Source organism: Mollisia scopiformis (assembly GCF_001500285.1).
Source record: "Mollisia scopiformis unplaced genomic scaffold LY89scaffold_30, whole genome shotgun sequence".
NCBI lineage: Eukaryota > Fungi > Ascomycota > Leotiomycetes > Helotiales > Mollisiaceae > Mollisia > Mollisia scopiformis.
In genome coordinates, this window is record NW_017263610.1 from 751,917 (window position 1) to 774,994 (window position 23,078).

General features: G+C 48.4%; 5 protein-coding genes across 5 annotated transcripts; 2 read left to right on the forward strand and 3 right to left on the reverse strand.

The window, feature by feature from the left end:
- Nucleotides 1-675: 675 nt before the first annotated feature.
- LY89DRAFT_598930 (uncharacterized protein) lies at nucleotides 676-3,002 on the reverse strand (the record flags this gene model as incomplete). Its single annotated transcript, XM_018210066.1, has 7 exons — nucleotides 676-1,379; nucleotides 1,438-1,584; nucleotides 1,641-1,827; nucleotides 1,889-1,998; nucleotides 2,025-2,472; nucleotides 2,529-2,734; nucleotides 2,786-3,002. 7 exons carry the CDS (start codon nucleotides 3,000-3,002, stop codon nucleotides 676-678), a joined length of 2,019 nt encoding a protein of 672 aa, XP_018063549.1.
- Nucleotides 3,003-6,724: 3,722 nt separating this feature from the next.
- LY89DRAFT_598700 (uncharacterized protein) lies at nucleotides 6,725-11,098 on the forward strand (the record flags this gene model as incomplete). The annotated part of the gene is made up of 3 exons (XM_018210054.1): nucleotides 6,725-7,372; nucleotides 7,426-10,917; nucleotides 10,970-11,098. The coding sequence occupies 3 exons, from the start codon at nucleotides 6,725-6,727 to the stop codon at nucleotides 11,096-11,098; spliced, it is 4,269 nt and encodes a 1,422-aa protein (XP_018063550.1).
- A 909-nt stretch (nucleotides 11,099-12,007) lies between these two features.
- LY89DRAFT_629074 (long-chain-fatty-acid-CoA ligase/ protein binding protein) lies at nucleotides 12,008-14,817 on the forward strand. The gene is made up of 4 exons (XM_018211195.1): nucleotides 12,008-12,369; nucleotides 12,450-12,917; nucleotides 12,968-14,555; nucleotides 14,616-14,817. The coding sequence occupies exons 2-4, from the start codon at nucleotides 12,485-12,487 to the stop codon at nucleotides 14,716-14,718; spliced, it is 2,124 nt and encodes a 707-aa protein (XP_018063551.1). The 5' UTR covers nucleotides 12,008-12,369; nucleotides 12,450-12,484; the 3' UTR covers nucleotides 14,719-14,817.
- Nucleotides 14,818-15,269: 452 nt separating this feature from the next.
- Nucleotides 15,270-18,975, reverse strand: LY89DRAFT_724692 (plasma membrane ATPase). The gene is made up of 4 exons (XM_018218921.1): nucleotides 18,303-18,975; nucleotides 17,923-18,153; nucleotides 15,766-17,866; nucleotides 15,270-15,707 (listed from the first exon to the last, which is right to left on the reverse strand). The coding sequence occupies exons 1-4, from the start codon at nucleotides 18,735-18,737 to the stop codon at nucleotides 15,661-15,663; spliced, it is 2,814 nt and encodes a 937-aa protein (XP_018063552.1). The 5' UTR covers nucleotides 18,738-18,975; the 3' UTR covers nucleotides 15,270-15,660.
- Nucleotides 18,976-22,166: 3,191 nt separating this feature from the next.
- LY89DRAFT_690697 (uncharacterized protein) lies at nucleotides 22,167-22,754 on the reverse strand (the record flags this gene model as incomplete). Its single annotated transcript, XM_018216146.1, has 1 exon — nucleotides 22,167-22,754. A coding segment is annotated over exon 1 (559 nt), but the record flags the coding sequence as incomplete, so codon positions are not given.
- Nucleotides 22,755-23,078: the final 324 nt, after the last annotated feature.

A 23,078-nucleotide genomic window follows, 5' to 3' on the forward strand; every position in this document is an offset into this window, starting at 1 on the left:
CTTAACCCTTACTTGTGCGTCTCGATATTGCAGCTTGCAGCTCAGCGTCGGCGTTTATTGGAATGCGAGGATAAGGTTCGTCTCAACAGATCGTGATTCTTCCCCTAAACTCACCAATCACCCACATGAAAAATCCCCCTCCCACCAGTCAGTCAATCGGCTCAGAAATCCCTCTCCCTTCCCCTCCCCCAAAAATCCCATGGCAAAACCCTCACCCTCACCCGGCCCCCGTCCCCGTCCCCGTCCCCCACCATTCCATCTCAATCCCCGTCCCAGCCTGCAGCATGCAAGCAGCTAATTACCCTTGTCCGACATCAGGTTCTTTTCTCGATATTGCATGATATATGTATGTCTGTGCGATAGCGGCCTGTTCTTTCTTCGCGCATAAGGCGAATCTCGGATTCGGATGGGGATCCTGGGTTCCGGGTAGAGGTTGGAGGGAAGGAGGATGGATGTTGAAAGCCGTTAGATGCCGGGTTATGCACGTGATGAGTAAGTACAGTAGGTAGGGAAGGGGTTTTGTAATTGATAGAAATATGAAGGAGAGCTATTCAAGCTTTGTCACTATCAAAGTTGGGTTATGGCGTTTATTATGTTGACAACTCATGTGTGTGCTTGTTATAGATTGAAAACGAGATCCTTCAATATGAAAAAGGAATCAACAGATCGATCAATCTATTCCACGCTCCCCAACAACTCAGACATAACAGGTTTCCTCCTCACCGTCCTCTGCTGCCCTATCTCATGCACACTAGCAGCCCCTTTACCCACCTCCGAAGCTCTCTCCCACGCAGGCATCGACACCGTACTCGACCCCACAAAGCCCCCCTCATCATCTACAACCTCATCAAGCCTCATCCCGACCTCCCTCTTCCACTCCAAGCTAACAATCTCCATAACCTGCGTTAGTCCCCTCGCATCATGTTTAAAAATCGGTTTCCTTCTCACGTGCAAGACTTTTCCCTCCCTTCTCGACCTCACACTAATTACAGCGCGGAAGATAACCCAGTAGAGGAACGCGAAGGCAAGGAGACACAAGGCGAATGTTTGGCCTGCGAACCAGTCTACTGCTCCGCCAGTGTGTGTAGCTTTTGGGAATGAAGGGTCGGGGACCCAGAGGAATATTAAGGGAAAGATGTTGACGATCAAGAGAATTAGTGCTGCGATGATGGATAATAGTGGGTATTTGAGTGAGGACTTCTGGGCCCAGTGGACGTTGGGTGTAAAGCGGAGACAGAGGAGGCCAAATGCGACGACGGTGAAGATGACGAGGTTGATGTTATAGACAAAGGCGGTAGTGAGGTATGAATATGCAGCAGTGGAGGAATAGGGGACTGGTTGTATGGCGAGGACGGGGATAACGACTAGGATTGTTGTGACTAGGCAACTTAGTATTTTATTTCCCTTGGAATAAGAACAAGGGGTTTTGCTGCTTACTGATCCAGTGGAGAGCGAGAGTAGCCGCTGGAGTTCGTTCCGAGGAGGGAGAAGTGCGGCCTCTGAGTCGGTCCCAAGAGATATCGTAATTTTCGGCAAAAAGGAGAGAGTAGGGGAGGATGCCTTCTTTGGCTATTTCTTGCTTTACTATTTATTGGTAGGTCAGCTATATTTCTGTCTCAGCTAGGATTAGGGTTTCAAACCTCGCGCTGTGGTGAATGTTACGACGATGAGGTTCCCGCCGGTTGAGATGACCTTGATTATTGCGTAAAATGTGATTAGGTGGTTCTCGTTCTTAACTACATGACCTAGCGTGAGATCGAAGAATCGCTGTCCAACGTCTATGCCTCCTGGTAGCTTGAAGAGTTCGCTTTTGGGGATGATGGCTGCCTATGTTGGTCTTGTTAGGGCGAAAATCGCTTCAGCAATAGTAGTTCAGGTGGTAACTCACGAACAGAATATTAAGAGTTGTGTATATAATAACTATGGTGAGAACTCCAATGAAAGAAGCCCGAGGAAAAGTCTTTCGCGGCTCACGTAATTCAGAAATAACCTGGTGTACTCAGTAAATTAATAAATGCGTGGACAAGTTGTAAAACGCACGTAATTAATCTGATGAAAGGCACCATAAGGCAAGATGATGTATAACATAGCCTCAGCATACCTATAAGGTAGTTTGGGGCTATTGTCGAATATGAAAGCGGTCTTGCTATCGAAGTTGTGATTTGCGGTATCACGATTGAGCCAGACAAATCCAATAATGATGATGAAGAGCAAGAGAAGCAGTTTGACGGTTCCTAGGAAGGTGTTCAATATTATGCCCCATTTCCTCGACACAGCATGGAGCAGACAGCAGAATGTATTGGCAGATAGAGCGATTGCGATAATCTTCCCAGGGGTTTGTTTGGTGTGAGCGGCTGTGAGGATACTCTGGGCGAAGGACACAGAAGTTCCCGCGGTGTTCTCGAGAATGATGAATATTATGCCAAACATGCATGTCGCAAGGAATAATGGACGCTTTAACATGTAGTTAAACTGTTGTGGTCGTTGGTTAGCAGGGGAGCTATGGTGGCACTACGGTATATACTCACATAATTCAAGACGTCGCCACTCCGCGGTGTGGATATTTTGGTCCCATCTGAACCAAGTGGCCAACGGGGTATGGTAAGACCAAGTTCTATATAAACAATGACGCCTGCAAGTGCCATGATACCACCGATCGCCCATAGGATAAGAGACAGGCCGATACTTTGGGTATTTGTGAAAACGACGGATGGAGAGTTGAAGATTCCCGTCCCTGTTGACACGAGTCAATTGCACGATCGTGGATTGAGATTTGAGGGCTTACCAATCATACGATTGAAGATCAAACAGATCGTCGCGTAGTAACCCATCCGAGAAGCTTCCCTTGGCAGCTTTGCAACGATCTTAGTCGGGTCCTGTTGTGCCGCTTGGAGCTCGCGCAAATCGTCTAAATCGAGTCCAGGGCTCCAGTCTGTGTCGGCTTCGGAGACATTGTCGACGACAATAGGGTAGTCAGCACCCTCACTTGTACTGTAGGCCATAATCAAGTTAGTTCTGTAGAGCTTCAATGCTCAGCTATAAAAATCAGGCTGGCTTCCACGGCGGGCAAGAAACCACGACAAGCATGAAGCAGTCGGAAAGGGAGACCAGAGTCGAAAACCTGGCAAGCGTAGAGCTAGAAGACCATTTCTCGATGCCCCAATTTGATGTTGATTATCAACAGGCAAGCAATGAAGAACGTTTCCAAAGAGTCGCCAAAGCCAGGATGGGAAGGATCCTTGATGAAAGGACTTCGAAGAAATGGGGTCACACAGCGATAACAATGCGAGCCGCCTCTTAGTACGACAGAAAGCCTCTCATTTGACAGATGTCACTTTTCCGCCCATATCTCACCAATAATTCACAGGGCTAAAAGCCAAGGCAGCATGCACTGCCTTTAGGTCATGTTCGATGTACTGTTGATCAAGAACGTACATGATCGGAGAGTTCCATATCAGCTTATTCGCGGAGGAGAAGCCTCCCAAAGATATCTGCATGCCAAATTCTGTAAGCGGATGTTGGGCTGAGTGCGATCCAATCCGGTTCATGAAGAAACCACCAATAGATGATTGGGGCTTGAATCCTAACGCCCGAATGTCTCAGACGGGACAACAACAAAAAATACTTCAACTTGGCAAAATAACCCATAAGAATCGTTGCAGAATTAACCACTATTTCAAACAGGAAATGAATTCGGAGTTCGCGAAAATACCATAACATGTTTTTGATTCAGAAGGATATAGCCTCAGCGACGAGACTACAACTTGGAAAACGTAAACAACGAATAGCTTATGTACTACCCGCATTGTCAAGAGAACTATTTGAATGCTTTCTGCATGCGAGCTGAAGATATGTCATGCTTAGTAGAATGGATCCAAGTCATGACCTCGACATGTACTTATTCGAACGATGGATCAACAAAGCATGTTTTCATTTCCCGACTAAAGAACAACATCACTATTTCAGAACTCTCGTTCAAACTTCTCAAATACCACTTATACTCAACAAATCGCCATCAATGGTCAAAGACAGTGAAGTAAGAGTTGAGTATTCCTCCATCCTATTTCTTTTCTCGTCACTGAAAATTATGGGTACTGAATCAAACAAAAAAGATTCGATTTACTAGTCAACACGTCCGTTGTGGACCTTGAGAAATGGTTCAATTCAGAGGATACCACTTCCTCGGGCTGAACCAAAGTGACAGGAGTGGGGAGGTTAATTGGTTGAAACATGTGCTTTCCTCCTCCCTGTGCAGATATGAAGAACAAAGGGAAGAGTTGTCAAAACATAGCGGAACGAAAATTTTCAAGATCCTGAAGAAGCCTAAGAATTCAGAGGCATACGACTGACGAGAGCCCTATCCTGTGTACTTCTTTTGTCTTCTCAGACGCAAAACAATGTTGGAAAGATGAAGCTAGTTAGAAATGATATGACATCGATCATCTGTGTCATGTAGTGCGTATTGCAACAGCCACTTGACTCGAGAGAAGAAAGCGAAGAGGGATACGAAGAATAAAAGGATGCCCGGTCTCTTTTCGCACCCTGCATAGGGAGGCAAATTTCGGCATCGTACAGACCCTGGATTCCGATGCAGTTTGTCACACTTGTTTGCTGCAGGAGAGATTGAGCGACGACTTGCATATGAGGCGCGATAGGGATAGACATAACAACCGTTAATCATCATCTCTTGGTAAGATGGAAGGAATGGCCGGATGCAAAAGCCGCCAAACGCCTCTTGGCGAAAGACATGATCATTTAAGGGTACGCCACCCAGGGTTTTCCGATCGGATCACGGCTCGAATTGTGTTTCGAACGTCTGTTTCTGGGGATCTTCAGGGCCTTGCGCTTTCGTGCATATGATACGTAATTGGTTCGGGAGGGTGTGTTTGGCTTGCTGTAAACTATTAGATGCAAATTGACAGTCTGTCCAGCAGTAGGACCGAATTAGAACCATAGAAGGGAAGGGACGACTAGCGGAGGATGGGAATGTTTCTCCGGAGAATTGATAACGCTTGTAGGGGAAGGATAACGATAGTTTGAAGATAGAGCAGGGCAGGGAATTGAGGGATGGCGAGGATGGCGAGGATGGAAGACTACAATGGAGATAGACGGGACCAGACGGGTATGGGGTGAGGAGGATTGAGGCGACGGGGATGGCTCGAGCTCTCCGTATGGAAGCCAAAAGGGCTGACACTGACGTCTTGAGTTGGAGTCCGGGAAAAACTGGAGAGAGCAAGATGCAGTAGTGGCTGTCTAACTTTGCGAGCTTGTGTTCGTAATCTGCGGGTCGAGTGGCTGAACAAGGGGTCTCCTCGACTGCTCGAGGACGTTGAGGGAGGTAAAGCGTGCTGCACAAGACAAGGAAATGCTTTTCAGGCAATGCTGATTAGTTGTTGTGGCCCGTCTTGGTCTGTTTGAGTATGGAGGTGGAGGTGGAGGTGAATGAATGCTGGGCAAAACGGCGAGAATTGGGGCGTGGCTTGACATGCAGGTTGGACACTGCTGAACACTACTCCCTAGATTGTGCGAGTTGATACCCATATCATCATGGATGTGGTATCTGGGCGGACGACTGAGCCAATGCGAAGAGAGCAGGAGAATATCTGAAAGTAGATCGGCGGATTCAGGAAGATAGAGTGCAGACTCTGCATATGCGAAGATTCTAAGAGGTAAAAATAAACAGTGGCCAAGGGGACCATCCTCGTCACGGTGGATGATGGATGTTGGATGTCTGGAATGTTCGCCAGAAATGGCAGAATCAGGAGGTTGTTCTCTTGGGCCTGCGTCCAATCCCTGCCTGCCAATGTGCATCATGACGGTCTGTCAGCCAGTCTCAGTGATTGAGGGTGGTTGCTGAATCTGTAATATCGGTCGGTGTAGAGTGAAGCGGAGGCGGCGTGGGAGTGGCAGGTTTGACTGGCGAAGTAGTTCGACTCTCCGTTGCCAGAATTTAGGTAGTCTAGAATCGACTCACCCACAAAAAGTCAAACATCGATTAAGCAGCAGCAGCAGCAGCACTTCGAAACTATCCAGAATAACCTCGTTTTTCCATCTCCGCATTTCATCCTCTCTCGAAATCTGTGCAACGCCATTCGCAGTCAGATCAACGCTGCCGCTCCAACCTTCTCCTCACGTTTTGACAATTGAGGGCAGGGCCAGCCAGCGCTAGTTCCCTTTCGTTAGCGAATCGTGAACCACCATAATCGAGCAATTCAGCCTGGAAGTGGAGTCGTCGACCTTCACTCCTCGACACGCATCCTGTCCTGTCAACGCAGACCTCGTGAGTCGGAGCCTCAGCATGTTCGTCTGACAGATCGCAGTGTTGACAGTCTGCAGACAGGTTCAGAGGCCAGATCATCGTCGGTCGACACCCAATTTGCCTCAGACCGCCGTGACGACGATTGATGACCCGGAATAATACCGATTAAACCTTCTTCTCCAAAGACTCGACGAGCGGGATGTTCTGACGACCAGAGCACATCTGCGGAGGATCACCACCAAGTGAACGCTCTCAATAGCGTAATTGTGCTGCTCTCGCTGTGAAGCTGGACGTGAGAAATATTCGCAGCAGGCAAAGTTACGATTTTTGTTGGGCTTCACTTTTCTGCTTTAGCCACTTGGAAAACTTGTTGTCCCACGACCCTGCAGATCGTAAGGGGTCATGCCGACGACAGCAGAGCCTGTCTACTCCGCGAGTTCGCCGCCATTCATCCTCGATTCGGACATGTCAGGACGACTCGACTCAGATCCTGACTTCGAATTCTTCGATTCCAACCTGGCCGGTGCTGCTAGCCCAGGTACCTTCTTGAACGCTGAAGACTTCGCGACTGACAACTCCTCCTTTTTGGCCAGTTTTGGAACGCCAAACCCTACAAATTACAAGAGCCCTCTTCCAGACCAAGGATCTATTCTGGACTCAAGGTTGCAGCCAACACTTTCTGCGCCCTCGACTGCTTCTCCAGCTGGTTCATACCGAGACTCCTCTTCAGAATCATCGGGATATAAGCGTAAATCGAGCTCTGACTCTTCGAGGTCGGCGCTGACTTCAGGCGACATAATGATGGCAGATGACACAGACATGAATGATTGGAAAGTGGAAGATATGATGTCTGGAGACGCGACAGGCTTTGGCGGATTTGATGGGACTGGAACAATCAATCCTTCGACAATGAACACCAACTTTGAGTTCAGTGATAAGTCGATGGAAAATGATTTCGATTTTGACAGTGCGGCGAGTAGTCCGAGTCCATTTGGTGGCATAAGGCCAGTGGAGATGGAATCGCCAGAAATGCCTACAATCAAATACGACACGCCACGGAAGCATTCACCTTTACTTAAGACGAAAACGAAAAATCATAACAAGGCAAATTCGGTAAGCTCAAAGATGGGGCGAAATAAGGCATGCCAATAGCTAACATCTCCTAGCAATATTCTGTTACACAGTCCATGAATGGACTTACAACTTCCGGTTCACGGGAAGCCTCACCTCTTTCTGCTATGGTTACCAGCCAAGAATCATCGCCTACCGCCTTCTTTAACAACTCGCCTTCTCCTGGCACAGCAATCGAGTTCGTCAACGGCACTATGCTGGGTGGAGTTCCTCAGAACCACAATTGGGCGGCAAGTCTTGGGGGCTTTCAAAGCCATGGATTGCCTCCTATGCAACAGAACATCAACCCGCAAGCAATGCCGAGAATGGCTCCTCCACAAGTGTTCCCACCCATGGGTAACCACTACAAGCCTATTCTTACCATTCACCCCACACCTCTGAAGTCTCGAGTAGAGACTCAAATCCCGATCAAGATGACTCTTTTTCCATTGCCACAAGGGATCAGCAAACTCCATCTTCCAACGTATACGATCTCGAAACCCAAATTGCTCTGCAAGCCTACTCCCCAAAGATCGCCAGATACTTTGGAGCTATATACCGCTTTGGTTTGCACTAGTGCTATGCAGAACCCCGAGAACATGCGGCGTGCCTTTGAGAGAGCTGCTTCTGGAGCTGTGCTTAAGGAAGAATCGTCTGAAGACAGTTCATCAGAGGAAGATGACGAAAATAAGCCGCTGAACGGAGGGGACGTCAAGATCTGCGCAGGTTGCATAACGCGGGAACGCAAGCGAGCAGCACGAAAGAAAGTCAAGAAGGTGGAAGAAGAAGAGTCCTGGCACAAGGATGAGGCTAAGCGTGTTGTTGTCTTCAATACACATGAGATCAAAGACTGGGCAGCGCCAACGAGTCAAACACCATCAGAATCTACCGGAGACCGAGCAGAACCATTCGTCCCAGAAGGAGCGATGCAGGTCGACGCACCGATGCGAATTGCATGCTATTGCAGACATCAGAATGAGAAGCTCGGATTCCAGGTTATCTTCACTATCAAGGATCACCAAGACCGCCTCATTGCACAGGAAATGAGCTCATCGATCATGATCACTGATGACCATAAGACACATACCATGCCAACATTAACTACACAGACCTCAACCAATTCGGATGGGCTCATATATGCTGGCTCTGGCTCTTTTCCAATTGACGGCACCTTTGACATGGGAAACTCAAACACCATGACGCCTTTCCGGCAATCTCATTCCAGCTCTGACTTGCAAGCTATGCAACGAAACTTCAATATGCAGTTCTCGGCCCCGCCTAGTGTCAACGCATCTCAGACGACTTCTGCTACCATGACCCCTCGGAATCTATCTCGTCAGACATCACCCACTGCTCAATCTGGACCATCGTCGAAGAAACGCAAGGCTAGTGGTTCGAGTAAGGTCCCCAGTGGCTTGGCTATGACAAGGTTGGAAACTGCAGAAGGATCAATGCCACAAGCTCCATCGAATCCTATGAGCGCTTCCACCTCCGCTGCTGCTTCGCCCTTCACTCCTAACCTCACCGCTTTCCCCCTGCCTACTGATCAGCAGTTTGCACCTCCAACTACTATTCCGGCAATCCCTCAGCAATATAATACTGGTCCACCTACACCCAATAGCAATGATCAAAGCTTCTTCAATCAAGGCAATAGATCACAGTCTATGGAGAATTTGGCTCTTCAGCAGATGTTTTCAGCGCCAGCCTCAGCTCATCCTAGTAGAGTGCCGAGCCCCAATGGTTTGCGAAACACGGTCCAGGCTTATCAACAGCAGCAGCAAGCTCAAATCGCTCAAGCTGTGGCAAATGGACTTTATGGAGTGCCTCTAAGCCTCAACCCTCATAGACCACCCACGATCCACAAACTGATCCCCAACGAAGGCCCTAAGGCTGGTGGTATCGAGGTCACTTGTTTGGGCAGTGGTTTCTGTCAAGGACTGGAGGTTATGTTTGGTGACTCGAAGGCTACGACGACGACATATTGGGGTGAAACATCCCTGGTTTGTCTCCTTCCACCTTCGGTGTTCGCTGGCACTGTTCCAGTAACTTTCAAACATCAACACCAGCAGCAACAGATGCAACCCTACGCAAATCCACCCTTCCCTAAGCAACAAGCGTTCTTCAAGTACATTGATGACGATGAGCAACAAATCATTCGCACTGCTCTTTCTGTACTAGGCCATAAAATGACTGGTAAGATGGAGGACGTTCGTGATCTGGCAAGGAGAATTGTTGGAGACGGGCCTTCATCCTGGGGTGCACCAGCAGGCCCATCGCCTACTGGTGGCAGTGGATCGCAGGGAACTAACTTCAATGCAGCTACCTTTGGCGTTGATGTTGAAGCTACTTTGCTAAGATGTTTGGACCTTATTGATCTCGATGACAGCCCAAATATGCCCCGCCTCAATCTCCGACGATCTTCTGGTCAAACCATGCTCCATCTCGCCTGCTCTTTGGGCTTGCACCGATTTGTTGCAGCATTACTTGCCAGAGGAGCCAATCCTGAACCTCGAGACAAGGGCGGCTTTACTCCGATGCACTTTGCTGCTCTGCACAATCATCCTCAAATCGTCCGGAGACTGATGTTGAGCGGTGCTGATCCTACTGTTCGAAGTCTTCAAGGTTACACTCCGTCCGACATGGCCACTTCTGAAGAAGTCCTCCGTGCTGCCAGACGGATTGAGCATCATTCGAGAACACGTAGTGGTGGCTCACTGAGAAGTAGAACCAGTAGTGCGACCTCCTTGAGATCTGTCTGGGAACCAACCACACCTTTACCCATTGACAATCATGCTCTCAGCGACGACAGCGATGATGATAACGAATATGAGGATGAGGATGCAGATGCTGCGAATGATGGAGCGTTCTGGATGAGATCGAAGTCAAGACGCCCAAGTGCTCAGCAATTACCCCTCGAAGAGATTCCGGATGAGAAAGATCCTGTGCTTGAACTTCCGGCTGGAGGCCTTGCTTCACCAACGGCCACAATGATGGCATTCCGCGATCAACTTACTACACAAATTGCACATCTCCAACAATCTATGCATTCGATGCACCTGAACCTCCCGAATTTACCACAAATGCCAAGATTTGATATGATGCCTGCTCTCCCAGACTACCAAGCCTACCTACCAACTGCTCCCATGGTCCGTCGCATCAGTAACCTAGTAGGCAACAACCGTCCTGAGAGCGCCAAAGACCAGGACTATAAGTGGTGGGACCTTTTCTCTAGCACTGTTCCCTCGGCCCCTCCAGCGTACGAAGATATCTTCCCGCAAGGCGACGCAGATGTCAAGCGCTCATCAGCTGAGCAAGCCGCCGCTGACACGATAGCGGACAACAAATGCGCCGAAATGTTCGATCAAGTTGAGACCGAAAGTGAACAAGCTGAGAGTTCGACTATGGCCCAAAAACGACCTCTCAAGCTAGGCACGGTACGAATCGGCCAGAAGCACACCATCACCAGGGAGCAGCAGGACCAATTGAGACTTGCTCATGCGGAGAAAGTGAAGAGGTTGAGCAGGGATCGAAATCTTTTCTTCATTTGGGTATGAATTTTCCGCTCATTCGCTCCACATACACCTGGCTAACAACTTCCAGATTCCTTTGCTTGTTATTATCATCCTCGCGATGCTGTACAATCGCGTTCCAATGTGGAAGTCAGGAGCTTCGAATTTCTTCAGCTCGATGAGGTACAATGCTCAAGACCGCATTGTTGAAGTTGTGTAAGGAAGCATATCTGTTACTTGCAGATTCGGGATTCGTAAAGCTATATTTGATTTGAAGGAGCATTAAGGAACACAGCACAACAGAGACGAGAAAATGCCTGCAATCCGTGGAGCAAAAAGGAGGAGCGTAATGAATGATTCGGTCACGATTTTTCTTTCTCAATTCACTTGTCACGCTAGCATTTGCCTCTGCGATTCTTCTTGGCATTGCACCAATATAGGGAATTTGGATTTGGGTGGAATAGCTCAACGGATGGGTGGGGGTGTGAAGGGATGGGACGGGAGGCTGGGTGGACAAGTAATCTGGGCTGTATGTTGTACAGGTTGGTTGAATGAGTGGCTATTGCTGTTGGAGAGCTTTGTGAGAGCTAGAATCTAGCACACCGAATAGAGATTTTAACCATCAAGATATACTTCTGGAATCCCATCTCAGTGGTGCTCAGTGGTGCTCAGTGCTACTGTAAACCCATTGATTATGCTAAAGCGAGCACTTAATATTATCAAAAAGGAGAGATTAGAAGGATATCTACTTTTGATTGATTTCGTCTTAGAGTAGATTTACTTTATATTTGAACAGGATGAACATATCGAAGTACTGTAAATCCAAATATCCTCAATAACCTCATCCCAATCCACCAATTAATTCTCCACCGGCAATGCAAAAAACACATGCATGGGTGGTTTTCCAGAACCGGAGCATGTGATCTGAAACATGCAGGCGAGGTCCAGGTTCATTCGGTGGACAGAAGCTCCGACGTCAAAATGCAGCGTAACCCTGAAAGGCCTGCAGCATACTGTATCCCCGCAACTTACTTAGCATGTGAATGAAGTTGGGGAATGTGTACAGACATACCTCACCATAGAGACATTATTACTCGGATGTAACAATGACTACGATTCAGATTCCCGGCATAAAATAAAATGCTGATTCTTTATTAATCGCTGTTCAAGATTCCCATTCTCGGGCGCTCCGCAAAAACGGGGCAGTTGGAGATGCGTGGAGAATACGAGCCTGCCGAGGCTCCTTTTCTTCGAGTCAAGGCCCGCCCAACCAGATCCAGATCGTATGTCCGAGTGCACCTGTGACCTTCAAACGCACATGCCGATGCTTCCTTCTTTCTTCCCAAACCTCGTTCTGTCCTTTTTTTCCCTCCTTTCCTTTTTTCTCCTTTCTTCATTCGAGATTGGTATTTGGGCAGATAGACCATAGAAGATAGACGTTTGGGAAGAAAGAGGAATTGGTTGCATAATTTCAGGAAGTGAATACTCGAGGTAAGTAAGCCGAGATACTGTCTCATAATTCTTCTGCAAAGCTACATTCCAGACACTAACCTCTGCCGTCATCTATATAGAATCCCCTTCTCCTCCCAATCGCAGAGATTCACCCATGGCTCCAATCCAATACCCCACCGACCCCGACGCCCTCGTCAAAGCCCTCCGCGTCCCTCCCCCACCAGGAACGCCCTACTCCCTCCCGATCCCCGGCAGCGAGAAGGAGGGCCGCACGCCCGTCTACAGACATTGGCGGTTCGTCGATAGTCCGCTGCTGCAGACGGTCGATCCCAAGATCTTGACGGCGCACGATGCGTTTGAGTCCACGGTCAAGAAGCGGCCAAACGCGAGATGTTTGGGGAGTCGGCCGTGGGATCCGGTCGCTAAGACGTTTGGCAAATATGAGTGGATGACTTATGCGGAACTTGCGTCGCGGAGAAAGAACTTTGGTGCTGGGGTTGTGGAGTTGCATAAGAAGGCTGGCGTTACGGAAGAGAAATATGGTGTTGGGCTGTGGTGTCAGAATCGTCCTGAATGGCAGATTTCTGGTGAGTCTATGAATGATTAGGAAGACGGGGAAGGTTACTGATGCTGGCAGATTTGGGTTGCATGTCCCAGTCCCTTTTTACGGTTTCTATCTACGATACTTTGGGCCCGGACACGACTGAGTATATTGTCAACCATGCTACGCTTACATGTGTCATTACCTCTCTACCTCATATACCGACTCTGCTGAAGCTTGCTCCACGGATACCGTCTCTGAAGCTTATTATTTGCTTGGATCAGTTGGATGCAGGGGAACGACCTGGCAACTCCAAGTTTGCAATTTTGAATACTCTAGCTGCTGATGCTGGTATTTCGATCCATTACATTGAGGATGTTGAAGCTTTGGGAGCTGCTTCTGGACTACCTATGAAGCCACCTCGGCCTGAGGATATCATTACTATCAACTATACTTCTGGAACGACTGGCAATCCAAAGGGAGTAGTCCTGACACACGCCACTGCCGTAGCAGCAACTACTACTGCTCTAGTCACTAGTGATACGCTGCCCTCAGATGTCTTGATCTCATACTTACCACTGGCACACATTTACCAAAGAGTAGCTGAACATGGCGCTTTGGCATCTGGTGCATCCATTGGATATTTCCGTGGAGATATTCTAGGACTAGTAGATGACATGAAGATCCTACGACCAACAGGTTTCAACTCTGTTCCTCGACTCTACAACCGCTTCGGCTCTGCCATTCGAGCAGCAACGCTCGATGCGCCAGGTCTAAAAGGAACCATGGGACGACACGTTATCAACACCAAGCTCGCCTCCATGAAACTACCTCCCGGACAAGCAACAAACAAACACATGCTCTGGGACCGAATCTTCACTCCCAAACTAGCCAGCGCCTTCGGCCTCCAACGCTGCCGCGGAATGGTTAGCGGAAGCGCGCCCCTCGACCCCAGCCTCCAGCAATTCCTCCGCGCCGCCTTCGGAAACGACATCATCCAAGGCTACGGCCTAACAGAAACGTACGCCACGGGCCTCGCGCAGCTCGAAGGCGACTACTCAGCCGGAAACTGCGGCGCCATGTCCGTCAACGCCGAAGCATGTCTCCAATCCGTCCCTGACATGGACTACCTCGTAACCGACTCGCCCAACCCCCGCGGCGAGCTGCTCATTCGCGGCAAGACGCGGTTCCGCGAGTACTACAAGAATGAAGCCGAGACGGCAAAAGCTATCATCGAAGATGGATGGTTCCGCACTGGCGACATCGCTGAGATCGATTCCATGGGCCGCTTCAAGATCATCGATCGAGTGAAGAACGTATTGAAATTAGCACAGGGAGAATACATCTCCCCAGAACGAATCGAAAACGTATATCTGGCCAACACGAACATAATCTCGCAAGCCTACGTGCACGGCGATTCCACACAATCATTCCTCGTCTCGGTCCTCGGCATCGACCCCATTGCCTTCGCGCCATTCGCTTCTAGCGTCCTGAAGAAAACCATCAAACCAGAAGACGTGGACGCCATCAAAGCCGCAGCCCGCGATCTCCGGGTCCGGAAAGCCGTCGTCAGGGAACTAGAAAAGATCGGGAAGAAAAATAAATTTAACTCTTACGAACGAGTGCGGAACTGCCATTTGGAACTCGATCCCTTTACCATCGAGAATGAGTTGTTGACTCCTACGTACGTCCCCTCCCTCCCATTTCCCTTTCCCAGGAAAGAAACTAACGTTGAGAAAAATAGGTTAAAACTGAAGCGTCTGCAGACAGCGAAACGGTTCCGGGCCGAGATCGATAAGATGTACGCTGATTCGCTAGCGGAGGAGACCCCGAGGGCGAAGTTGTAGGTAGGGGCTTGTATACATACATATATTTAACTTTTTGGTATAGTGTAGGTTTTGGGTGAAAAGAGAGAGAAATTAAATGTTAGCTGCCTAGCTATCTCTTCAACATACCCTCCAAAAATGTGACATCCCCACCCTCAACAAAGTACTGAACCCAGGACCTACAATATCATTTCTCATCTCATCTCATCTCACCAACCAACCTATCCTCAGCTCCTCTCTCTTGTCTGAATCCTTAGTGTTGTCGTCTAACCAGAGAAAGTCCTCGCCACGTGAAAAGAGAAGAAAACATTATATTGGGGGCCGAAATCGCGGGGTCGGATCTATGCATGCATGGTGGGGTAAATGTGCAACAATAAATCCAACAACTTCGGGAAAGCTGCTTGCTTGCTTCCTCTTGCAGCTGTTCCGATGAAGATAGCTATTATACAAGCAAGTAGCCCATAGAGCGTCAATCATCCATGAATAATCTTGTTCTTCATAAGGGGAAGGCACGTAGTCTAGCACCTCTGATGACCGCACTCCGCCTTACTTACTCTCTTCCAGTTTGTGTAACACCTTACAAGCAATGAAATTACAGAGTCTAATGTAATTACTTTTAATGTCTAGTTATAAGCAGCTGCCAAAACGCCTGGGTATGCCCTGCCGTGACTAAAAACAGAAATGAAAAAGGCAACTCAGTCAACAGTCTAGCACCTGTCTTCTTTCCCCTCGAAACGCAGCCGCCATTACCTCGATCAACAGTCTGCATGAACACTTCCCCGTTCCTGCAGTCTGAACTTCGGAGTAGAATGGACAACTAAGGGGAACTCGATATGGAGAGACTGCCACCAAGTCGCCGGAAAATTTGTACAGAGCAATGTGATAAAAACAATAGTAAGGCACCATTCCTCAAAAGACGCCCCAACCCCAAGCTTCAATAACGCTTGATATGATGATTTTTATTTATGCTGACTTCTCATGTTGTGTGGAAACACGTTGGAGCGAGACAACTATGGAACAGGTTAGCAAATGCATTCAAAACGAGGAGGATTATACGCAAAGACTTACCGAAATCTTCAAGAGATCGTTGCTTCTGGTTCTTCTTCAATGACTTTCCGTGCATTAGGTTGTCAAAGCCAATACTATCCTGGAGCAGGTAGTAAAGACCTCCCATGATGCAGAAAATACCGAAAGAGAAGACCCAGATTCGGACGACGGCAACGATCGAAGTTTGATGACCACCAAGGAACCAACCGAAGAGGGTGAAGAAGGTTGCGATGATATCGACGACTAAGATGGCACCTGCCAACTGCCACGAGGGAAGGGAAGACCAGAAAGGACCATTGGCACGGGTGATGAAGATAAGCCAATTCTCAGTCAGAGAGATTTCCAGGAAGAGAACGGCATCCATTGTACCGAAGTTTTGAACGATACCACCATCTTGGCCGCGGGCAATCATGGTAGTGAGAGTGATCCAGGTTCCGACAGCAAGAACGATGCCAAGGAGAACAGACATACCCCAGAGCTTTGGAAGATTCCACTTGACAGGAGTCTTGGAAAATGGTGCATTGTCGTAGGCGATTGCCAGGGTAGCGACATCGGCAAAGATGGCAATGAAGACAACCAATTCGATGTTGAGAGAACGATTCAGGATGGCAATCCAGAGACCAAGGAAGATTTCCAAGTGAATGGACAAGGCGATACGGTAGACAACGTAAGCGTACATGCGGTGGAAGATTTGTCTGGAGGTTTTGAGAGCGTCAATGATAGCACCAAGACCAGGAGCCAAGAAAACAATGTCAGCGGCAGAACGAGCAGCATCCGAAGCACCCTCGACAGCAATACCGGTGTCGGCCTTCTTGAGAGATGGGGCATCGTTGACACCGTCACCAGTCATAGCCACGAGGTAGCCACGTTGTTGGAGAATCTCGACGACATTGTACTTGTGTTGTGGGAAGACTTCAGCGAATCCATCAGCGGCCTCGACAAAATCATAGACCTCAGAACCTGGCATATCTCCACCACCACCAAGACCAAGACGTTCAGCGTTGTAGACATTAGTACCAAGACCGAGTTGACGAGAAGTCTCACGAGCGATACCAACGGCATCACCAGTCAACATCTTGATGGAGAGACCGAGAGTCTTGGCTTCGTTGATAGTGCGGGCGGTATCATGACGAGGAGGGTCGGAGCAAGGCATGATTCCCAGAATCTCCCATTGTCCTTCACCACGCTTGCGTGCAACACCAAGAGAACGGAAACCACGAGTAGCAAATTCAGCAACCTTGTTCTTGTAAGCTTGATCGATATCCTCAGGGATAGGATGATCTTCCTCGACAGTCTTCAAGACGAAAAGTGGTGCACCCTTAACACAGACAATGCGTTCACCTTGGGGTGATTCGACGACAGCTTGAACTTTCTTCGAGACGGGATCGAAGGGGTGGAACTCAATAACCCTATACTTGGACAGAACAGACTTAGCGCGAGGATAGTAACGGAGAGCTTTGAGGAAAGCCTTGTCGATGGCATCAATACCCTTCTTCTTGCGAGAGGCAGCAAGACAGGCGGTCAACATAAGATCATCAGGCTCGACACCTGGAACGGTAAAAGGCTCGGCAAGAGACAGCTTGTTTTTGGTCAGAGTACCAGTCTTGTCCGAGCAGAGAATTTCGACACCAGCCAAAGATTCGATGGCAGAAAGCTTTTGAACGATTGCCTTCTTCTTGGCGAGATAGGCAGCACCCACAGCCATGGTGGTAGTAACGACAGCTGGCAGACCGACGGGAACACCGATGATAGTGATAGCCAAGGTATACTCAAGAATAGTGACAATTGGGTTGGAACGATAGAAGGATGAAACCCAGACGATCAAGTTGGTGAAGATGACCAAGATCAGGAGGACCGTACCAATGCCATTCAAAACTTCAGTGAAATGACCAGTACCACCAGAAGCCTTGTTGACAAGAGCAGCGGCACGACCGACGAACGTGTTGTCACCAGTAGCTGTGATGACCATGAAGGCCTCACCACGTTTGACACCAGAGGAAGCGAAACATTGATCACCCTTATGCTTGTCAACGGCAAGGGACTCGCCAGTGATAGCAGATTGATCGACTTGGAGAAAAGCATCATCGGTGACAATGCGACCGTCAGCGGGAATGATAGTGCCCTGCAGAAGTGGTAAGTACAATACTGGACGCGACTCGAGACCTCAGTTGTCCTTACCTCTTCAATTTGTAGGATATCACCAGGAACGACTTCTGGAGCCTCAATCTCGTATAGTTGACCATCACGGAGAACAACAGCCTTCAAGGCGAGAGTTTTCTTCAATTCGTCGACAATTGAGCCGGCCTGGAATTCCTGAATAAAACCAACAGCGGCATTGAGGAGAAGCAGTGCACAGATAACACCGAAATCGACCCAGTCTTTGAGACCTGCAGCAAGGACAGCGGCAGCCTATCAATTATACAGTGGTTAGCACGAGTGACGGAAGAAGGGTCGCGACATGCAGCATATGCGGTTGAACGATGATGGGGGGTGGAAACATGCGGGTAGAGCTGGCAGATGGCACCTCCGAGGCAGTGACAAAAAAGAACCAAACATACCTCCATAACAAATTGGATGGGACCAACAAAGTATCCAAAGAATTTGAGGATCAAATTCTCCTTCTCTTCTTTCATTTGATTCATTCCATATTTCTTACGGCGAGTAAGGACCTCAATCTCTGTCAAACCCGTGCTTGTGTCTGTTTGTAGTTGCTCCTCGGGTATGGTTCGTCCTGCACCTGGCTGGGCATGCTCGCTGTCCGCTTCCTCATCGTCGATATGACCATCCTGTGACTCAAGCTCGTCGATCAGAGCATCCATATCCTCGTCATCTTCTTCCTCCTCGACTTGTTTCCGAGGTGGGGGAGGGTAAGAGTTGAGATGGCCGGTCTTCTCGTCGAAGGTGCCGGATTCGATTGTAGTATCGAGGTGATTAGAATGATCCGGTGTTATATTATTCGCATAGGTGCCTGTCGCACCATTCGAGTCTGCCATGGCGGCAACGCGGGGTGAAGAAGCTCTGCTTCGAGACCCGCGGGTGGAATATGATTATGCTGCTCGATCCCAATCTGCGGTGCTAGAAGCTGTCTCTAGGAACGACTGTTATAGGAATTGGGATGGATAGAAGGTGATCGATTATGTGCACGATCTACGCGGAGATAGTATAGGAGCATAGAGTAGTGGGAGGGTGAGGGTGAGGTGTGAGGCTGTAAATGCTGAAGAAGGAGCCTTTGCAGATTGCGTGCATGGAAGTATTTGAAGGGCAAGAACTGCATGGCGTAGCGCGACGCGGGATTCGCTTCGCATTTTAGGCCAGCCTTTGGCCTGGAGCGGTGGAGACAGCGGGCGCGAACTTTAAGTTGTGAATCATCCTCACAAAGCGGCATTGGAATCTTGATAGGAACTGGGATGCACAGAGCATACTCAGCAACTTACAGCAGATATCACAAGCTCTTACATTGTCCCGATATCTATTGTTCATCGCTGTCTTAACACATTCTTCTACAGTAGCAGTATACTCATTCGATTATCCAATATGATTTGCAAAGATTGAGGTATTTTCTGTGTGCGCAGAGCTGCCAATAGCGCGCCATGAACATTGGCATTTGAACAAGTTCAACCGTATTCGGGAATACACCAGCACATGCATTACCCAAGCATTTGCTTCGCGTTCCTGGTAACTAAAAATGTATACAAGTGTACTCTTCCTCTTTCTTGTATACGCTTGGTTCGCTGCACAAAAAGCTCCAAGAATGTCCGATAGGTCGTCTTTCCCTTGCTGATGCTCGCATGAACCCACAAACAAATTAGAAGAAATTCTTCTAATAAAGCGGTTCTTGGAACTGTATCTCAAAATCTACTTAACCACTTTCTGCTGCTCTTTTGCGGCTGAGATTACATTCTTCAAAAGTATATCCTCAAGATGTTTTTTCCGAATACAGTGTTATCAGATAAACGGCTCTAGTCTTCCGGAAACGCAACATTGAACTCATACATGATTGGCCAATTCTAACAATTCCCTTCCTCTGAGAATCCTCCACCTTTCCATATAAAGTAAGCAGACACCATGTGAAGATCACTGATTTGACGGTTCAACGTTGGTCTCGGCACTCAGTCACGCTGCTTTTCCATGGCGGAATCTGTGGATCCACAAGAAGAGAGCCGGGGTTCGTAGCGGCCCGGGCTAACCCTGTAAATGTCTGAGAGCCAGAGAACGTGGTCTTGGCCTCGGTATCTTCGACCTACGGAAATATTTGAAGTTGGACCAACATTTTCGTCATTCCTACCAAGCTCTTGTTTCTCCCTTATCGGTCTACTTTCAATTGAGGGTCTTGGTGCCTTTCGCTTACAATAGCAGCTTCTTGGAGGTAATAAGAGATCAGACCGAGTCCATTGCCATGATGGTGAGGTTTGTGAAAACTTAAATCTGCTCAGATCAGATGTTCAATCGAGCCTTGGCCTTTACCGTAATTCGCAATAAAAAGCAACAGGATTCTAACATGCCATAATTGGCCACATATACGGCATATCAAAAGGCTGGGCAAAATACATCATCATGATTCGTCATATCCACCGTTTTGTTGGCTTGCTGTTAGAGAAACAGATAGGCGCAACGAGAGTTCATGCAGGCAGATACGACTTGTGCCACAGATGGGATGGAATGTTCCCTAAAACTGGAGAAAATCCAAACGAAACAAAAGTGTTCAGTCGATTCTGAAACATGAAACAGAGCGCGACTTATGCTTCCGGATTTGCCGAGGCTCGAGCGCTACCTCACATTCAAAGTTACTCTCTACTTTCCTCTCAGTCCTCACTTTCAATCACTACACAATGAATGAGCTTCCCACAACACGACGACGGGCCTGATGTCTTGAGCGTGAGTGAAAGACAAGGCCCTCAAGACACAGGCGACTCTGGGCAATTCACGAACCTCCTTCACCGGGAAACAGCCAAGTCTCCGTTCATTCATCTTGCGCAACTTTCTCAAGTACACCAACTACACAGCCAAGGAAGATTCAGCCTTCTTGTCCTATTCCACCAGAATCACCTTCGTTCAACAAGACAACAGATGAACATCGCCGCCCTGGGCTCGGCAGGCACAAGTACAACAGCCAAGCAGGCAATCTTGCATTGGCGATAAAAGCTCGCAATGTACAAAATGCCTCACTTCGAATTCCCTCATTCCCAACTCTGGCTTGCCATCCGACTTGGCAGAGATCTCCAAGTCGGCGATACCGAGTAACGATTTTGATCAAGTTGTCTTATCGATGCACAAAATTCACGCACCCACAAATCCACACCGATTACCCCACCAGAAGCCCAGATTTATGAGGCATTTCACTCTTTAAGACTTGCCCAAGAAAAAAGACGTCTTCTACGCTCCTTCTAGCGTCTCATCTCCGTATTCCCAGATTAGTGTCGATTAGTGTCCGTGTCTGCCCTTGGTTCTCACAGCGATCTTTTACTTTATTGTTGCCACTGCTATCCTCTCCAGTATTACTAGTGCCTGACAGAGAAATAGAAGTGCGAGCTATGAGTTTAGCTTCGTCTGATGCGCGAAGAATATAGACAAGTCTTGGGTCTAGGACAGATCTCTTGGTGCATTCTTGGGTTCTTCGAGCCTTCTAGTCTCCGAGCCGTATGGAGTGATGGGCATCGTGATGTCAGCTAGAAATCAGGGCATTTGGAGCGGCCCAGTGTCCCCTCACTATTGCTGTAGGGTTTGAGTGTTTCTTGACCTCGAATGTGCTTGTTGAGCGTGCTGCGTTTTTACTTCGCCATAGTCTTGGAGTCTTCGTCGGGCATTCAAGTCCAATAGATTCTACGAGATCAAGTGAAGAAGTGGTTTGTTGCTTTGGGTATTCTCGTTGCCTGTTGCTCTAGAAGCTGAGTTCCATTTTGAAATTCTTGGTGGTCACACCAAGAGACACCTGAATTGAGAATAATGAATGGCAGGTGAAGACTTCAACTGAGCCTAAAGTAACATGTCTATAATATACTTATTGATACTACTCCATATATTATTGCGATATACCAAATTATCCGAGAACGTTTCCAGGTCAAAAAATATTCTAAAACCACGTCATTGTTATCCCAGCCTCCCCGATCATCAAAGTCCTCTGAGCAGCTTCTTGAACCTGGACCTAGCTTCCTGCATCTCTATGTCTTCAGCATACCACTCATCTTGAATGAGATATCCATCCACACTACGATTCTCATTATTCTCGTCTTCGAACACAGATCTCTCGCTCTCGCTCTCATCCCGTCCCGACAGCTGGAACAGCAGCTCTCCTATAGCATCATCATGTTCCCTATCAGCCCGCCACTTCACAAGCTGCTCCTCCGTCATCGCAAACAAATTCCCCACCTCCTCGCCCCCAAAACACGCCGGCGAATTCTTCGTCGCCGGTATATGGCAATGCTTCATAATCTCAACAGTCGTAGCAGCCTCGCACGTCACGAAACTCTTCAACAGCAAATCCCTCCACATCTTCGCCTGGATATTCTCAGGGAGCCCCTCATACACTTTCTTCCCCTCCACATCATCCACGCTCCAACTCGCATCGCCCTCACGCCAGTCAACGCGCACATTAAACTCATTCCCGCGTTCCTTCTGGATCCATTCGTCCACCACTACCATAGCTTTATAAGCCTCTAGCAGCCTCTCTCCCGGAAGAATGGCACAGTGGAAGATTTCCTGCTGCCACGCCACGAGAAGCGTCACGAGTTCCAGTTGTAGTTCGTTGTGGTCATCATATCTGTCGTGCCAATTCTCTCGGACGGATTTCTTCAGCTGGCGGTAAACTGCTTTGAACGCTTTTTCGTGGGAGGGAATATCGAGGGAGAGGTCTTTGATGGCTGGAGATTCCTTGACACTTGGTGTTGGAGCTGTTGGTGTTGAGGGAGTGGCTGTGGTGGAGGGTCTGGCTTTCTTGGCCTGGGTAGTGCTGTCTTCACCAGCAGACTTGCGCTTGGGTGACATTCTTGTGGCCGAGATGGATTGTTGCTGAGAGTTTCAGTGTTTGCAGCTGATCAAAGAACAAGAACGTCTCTTACTTTATGGTAAAGAAGAGTTGCATATGAATCGGAATGCTCCAAAGTATTGAATACTCGATAAAATCGAATACCCCACGTTGAGAACTTAAGTCATAACAAGATACATCTTATAGAATTCGAAGTTCAGCAGGAGCACAGAAGTATGAAAAGGGATCCACGAGGTACGAGACATTTCTCACTTAAAAACAGCCGCCTTGCAAACACGGATAGACAGGTCATATTCGCGTGGTCACTTGACAAGGATCAACGTGCCTCGAGACCAGAACCTCAACATATTCC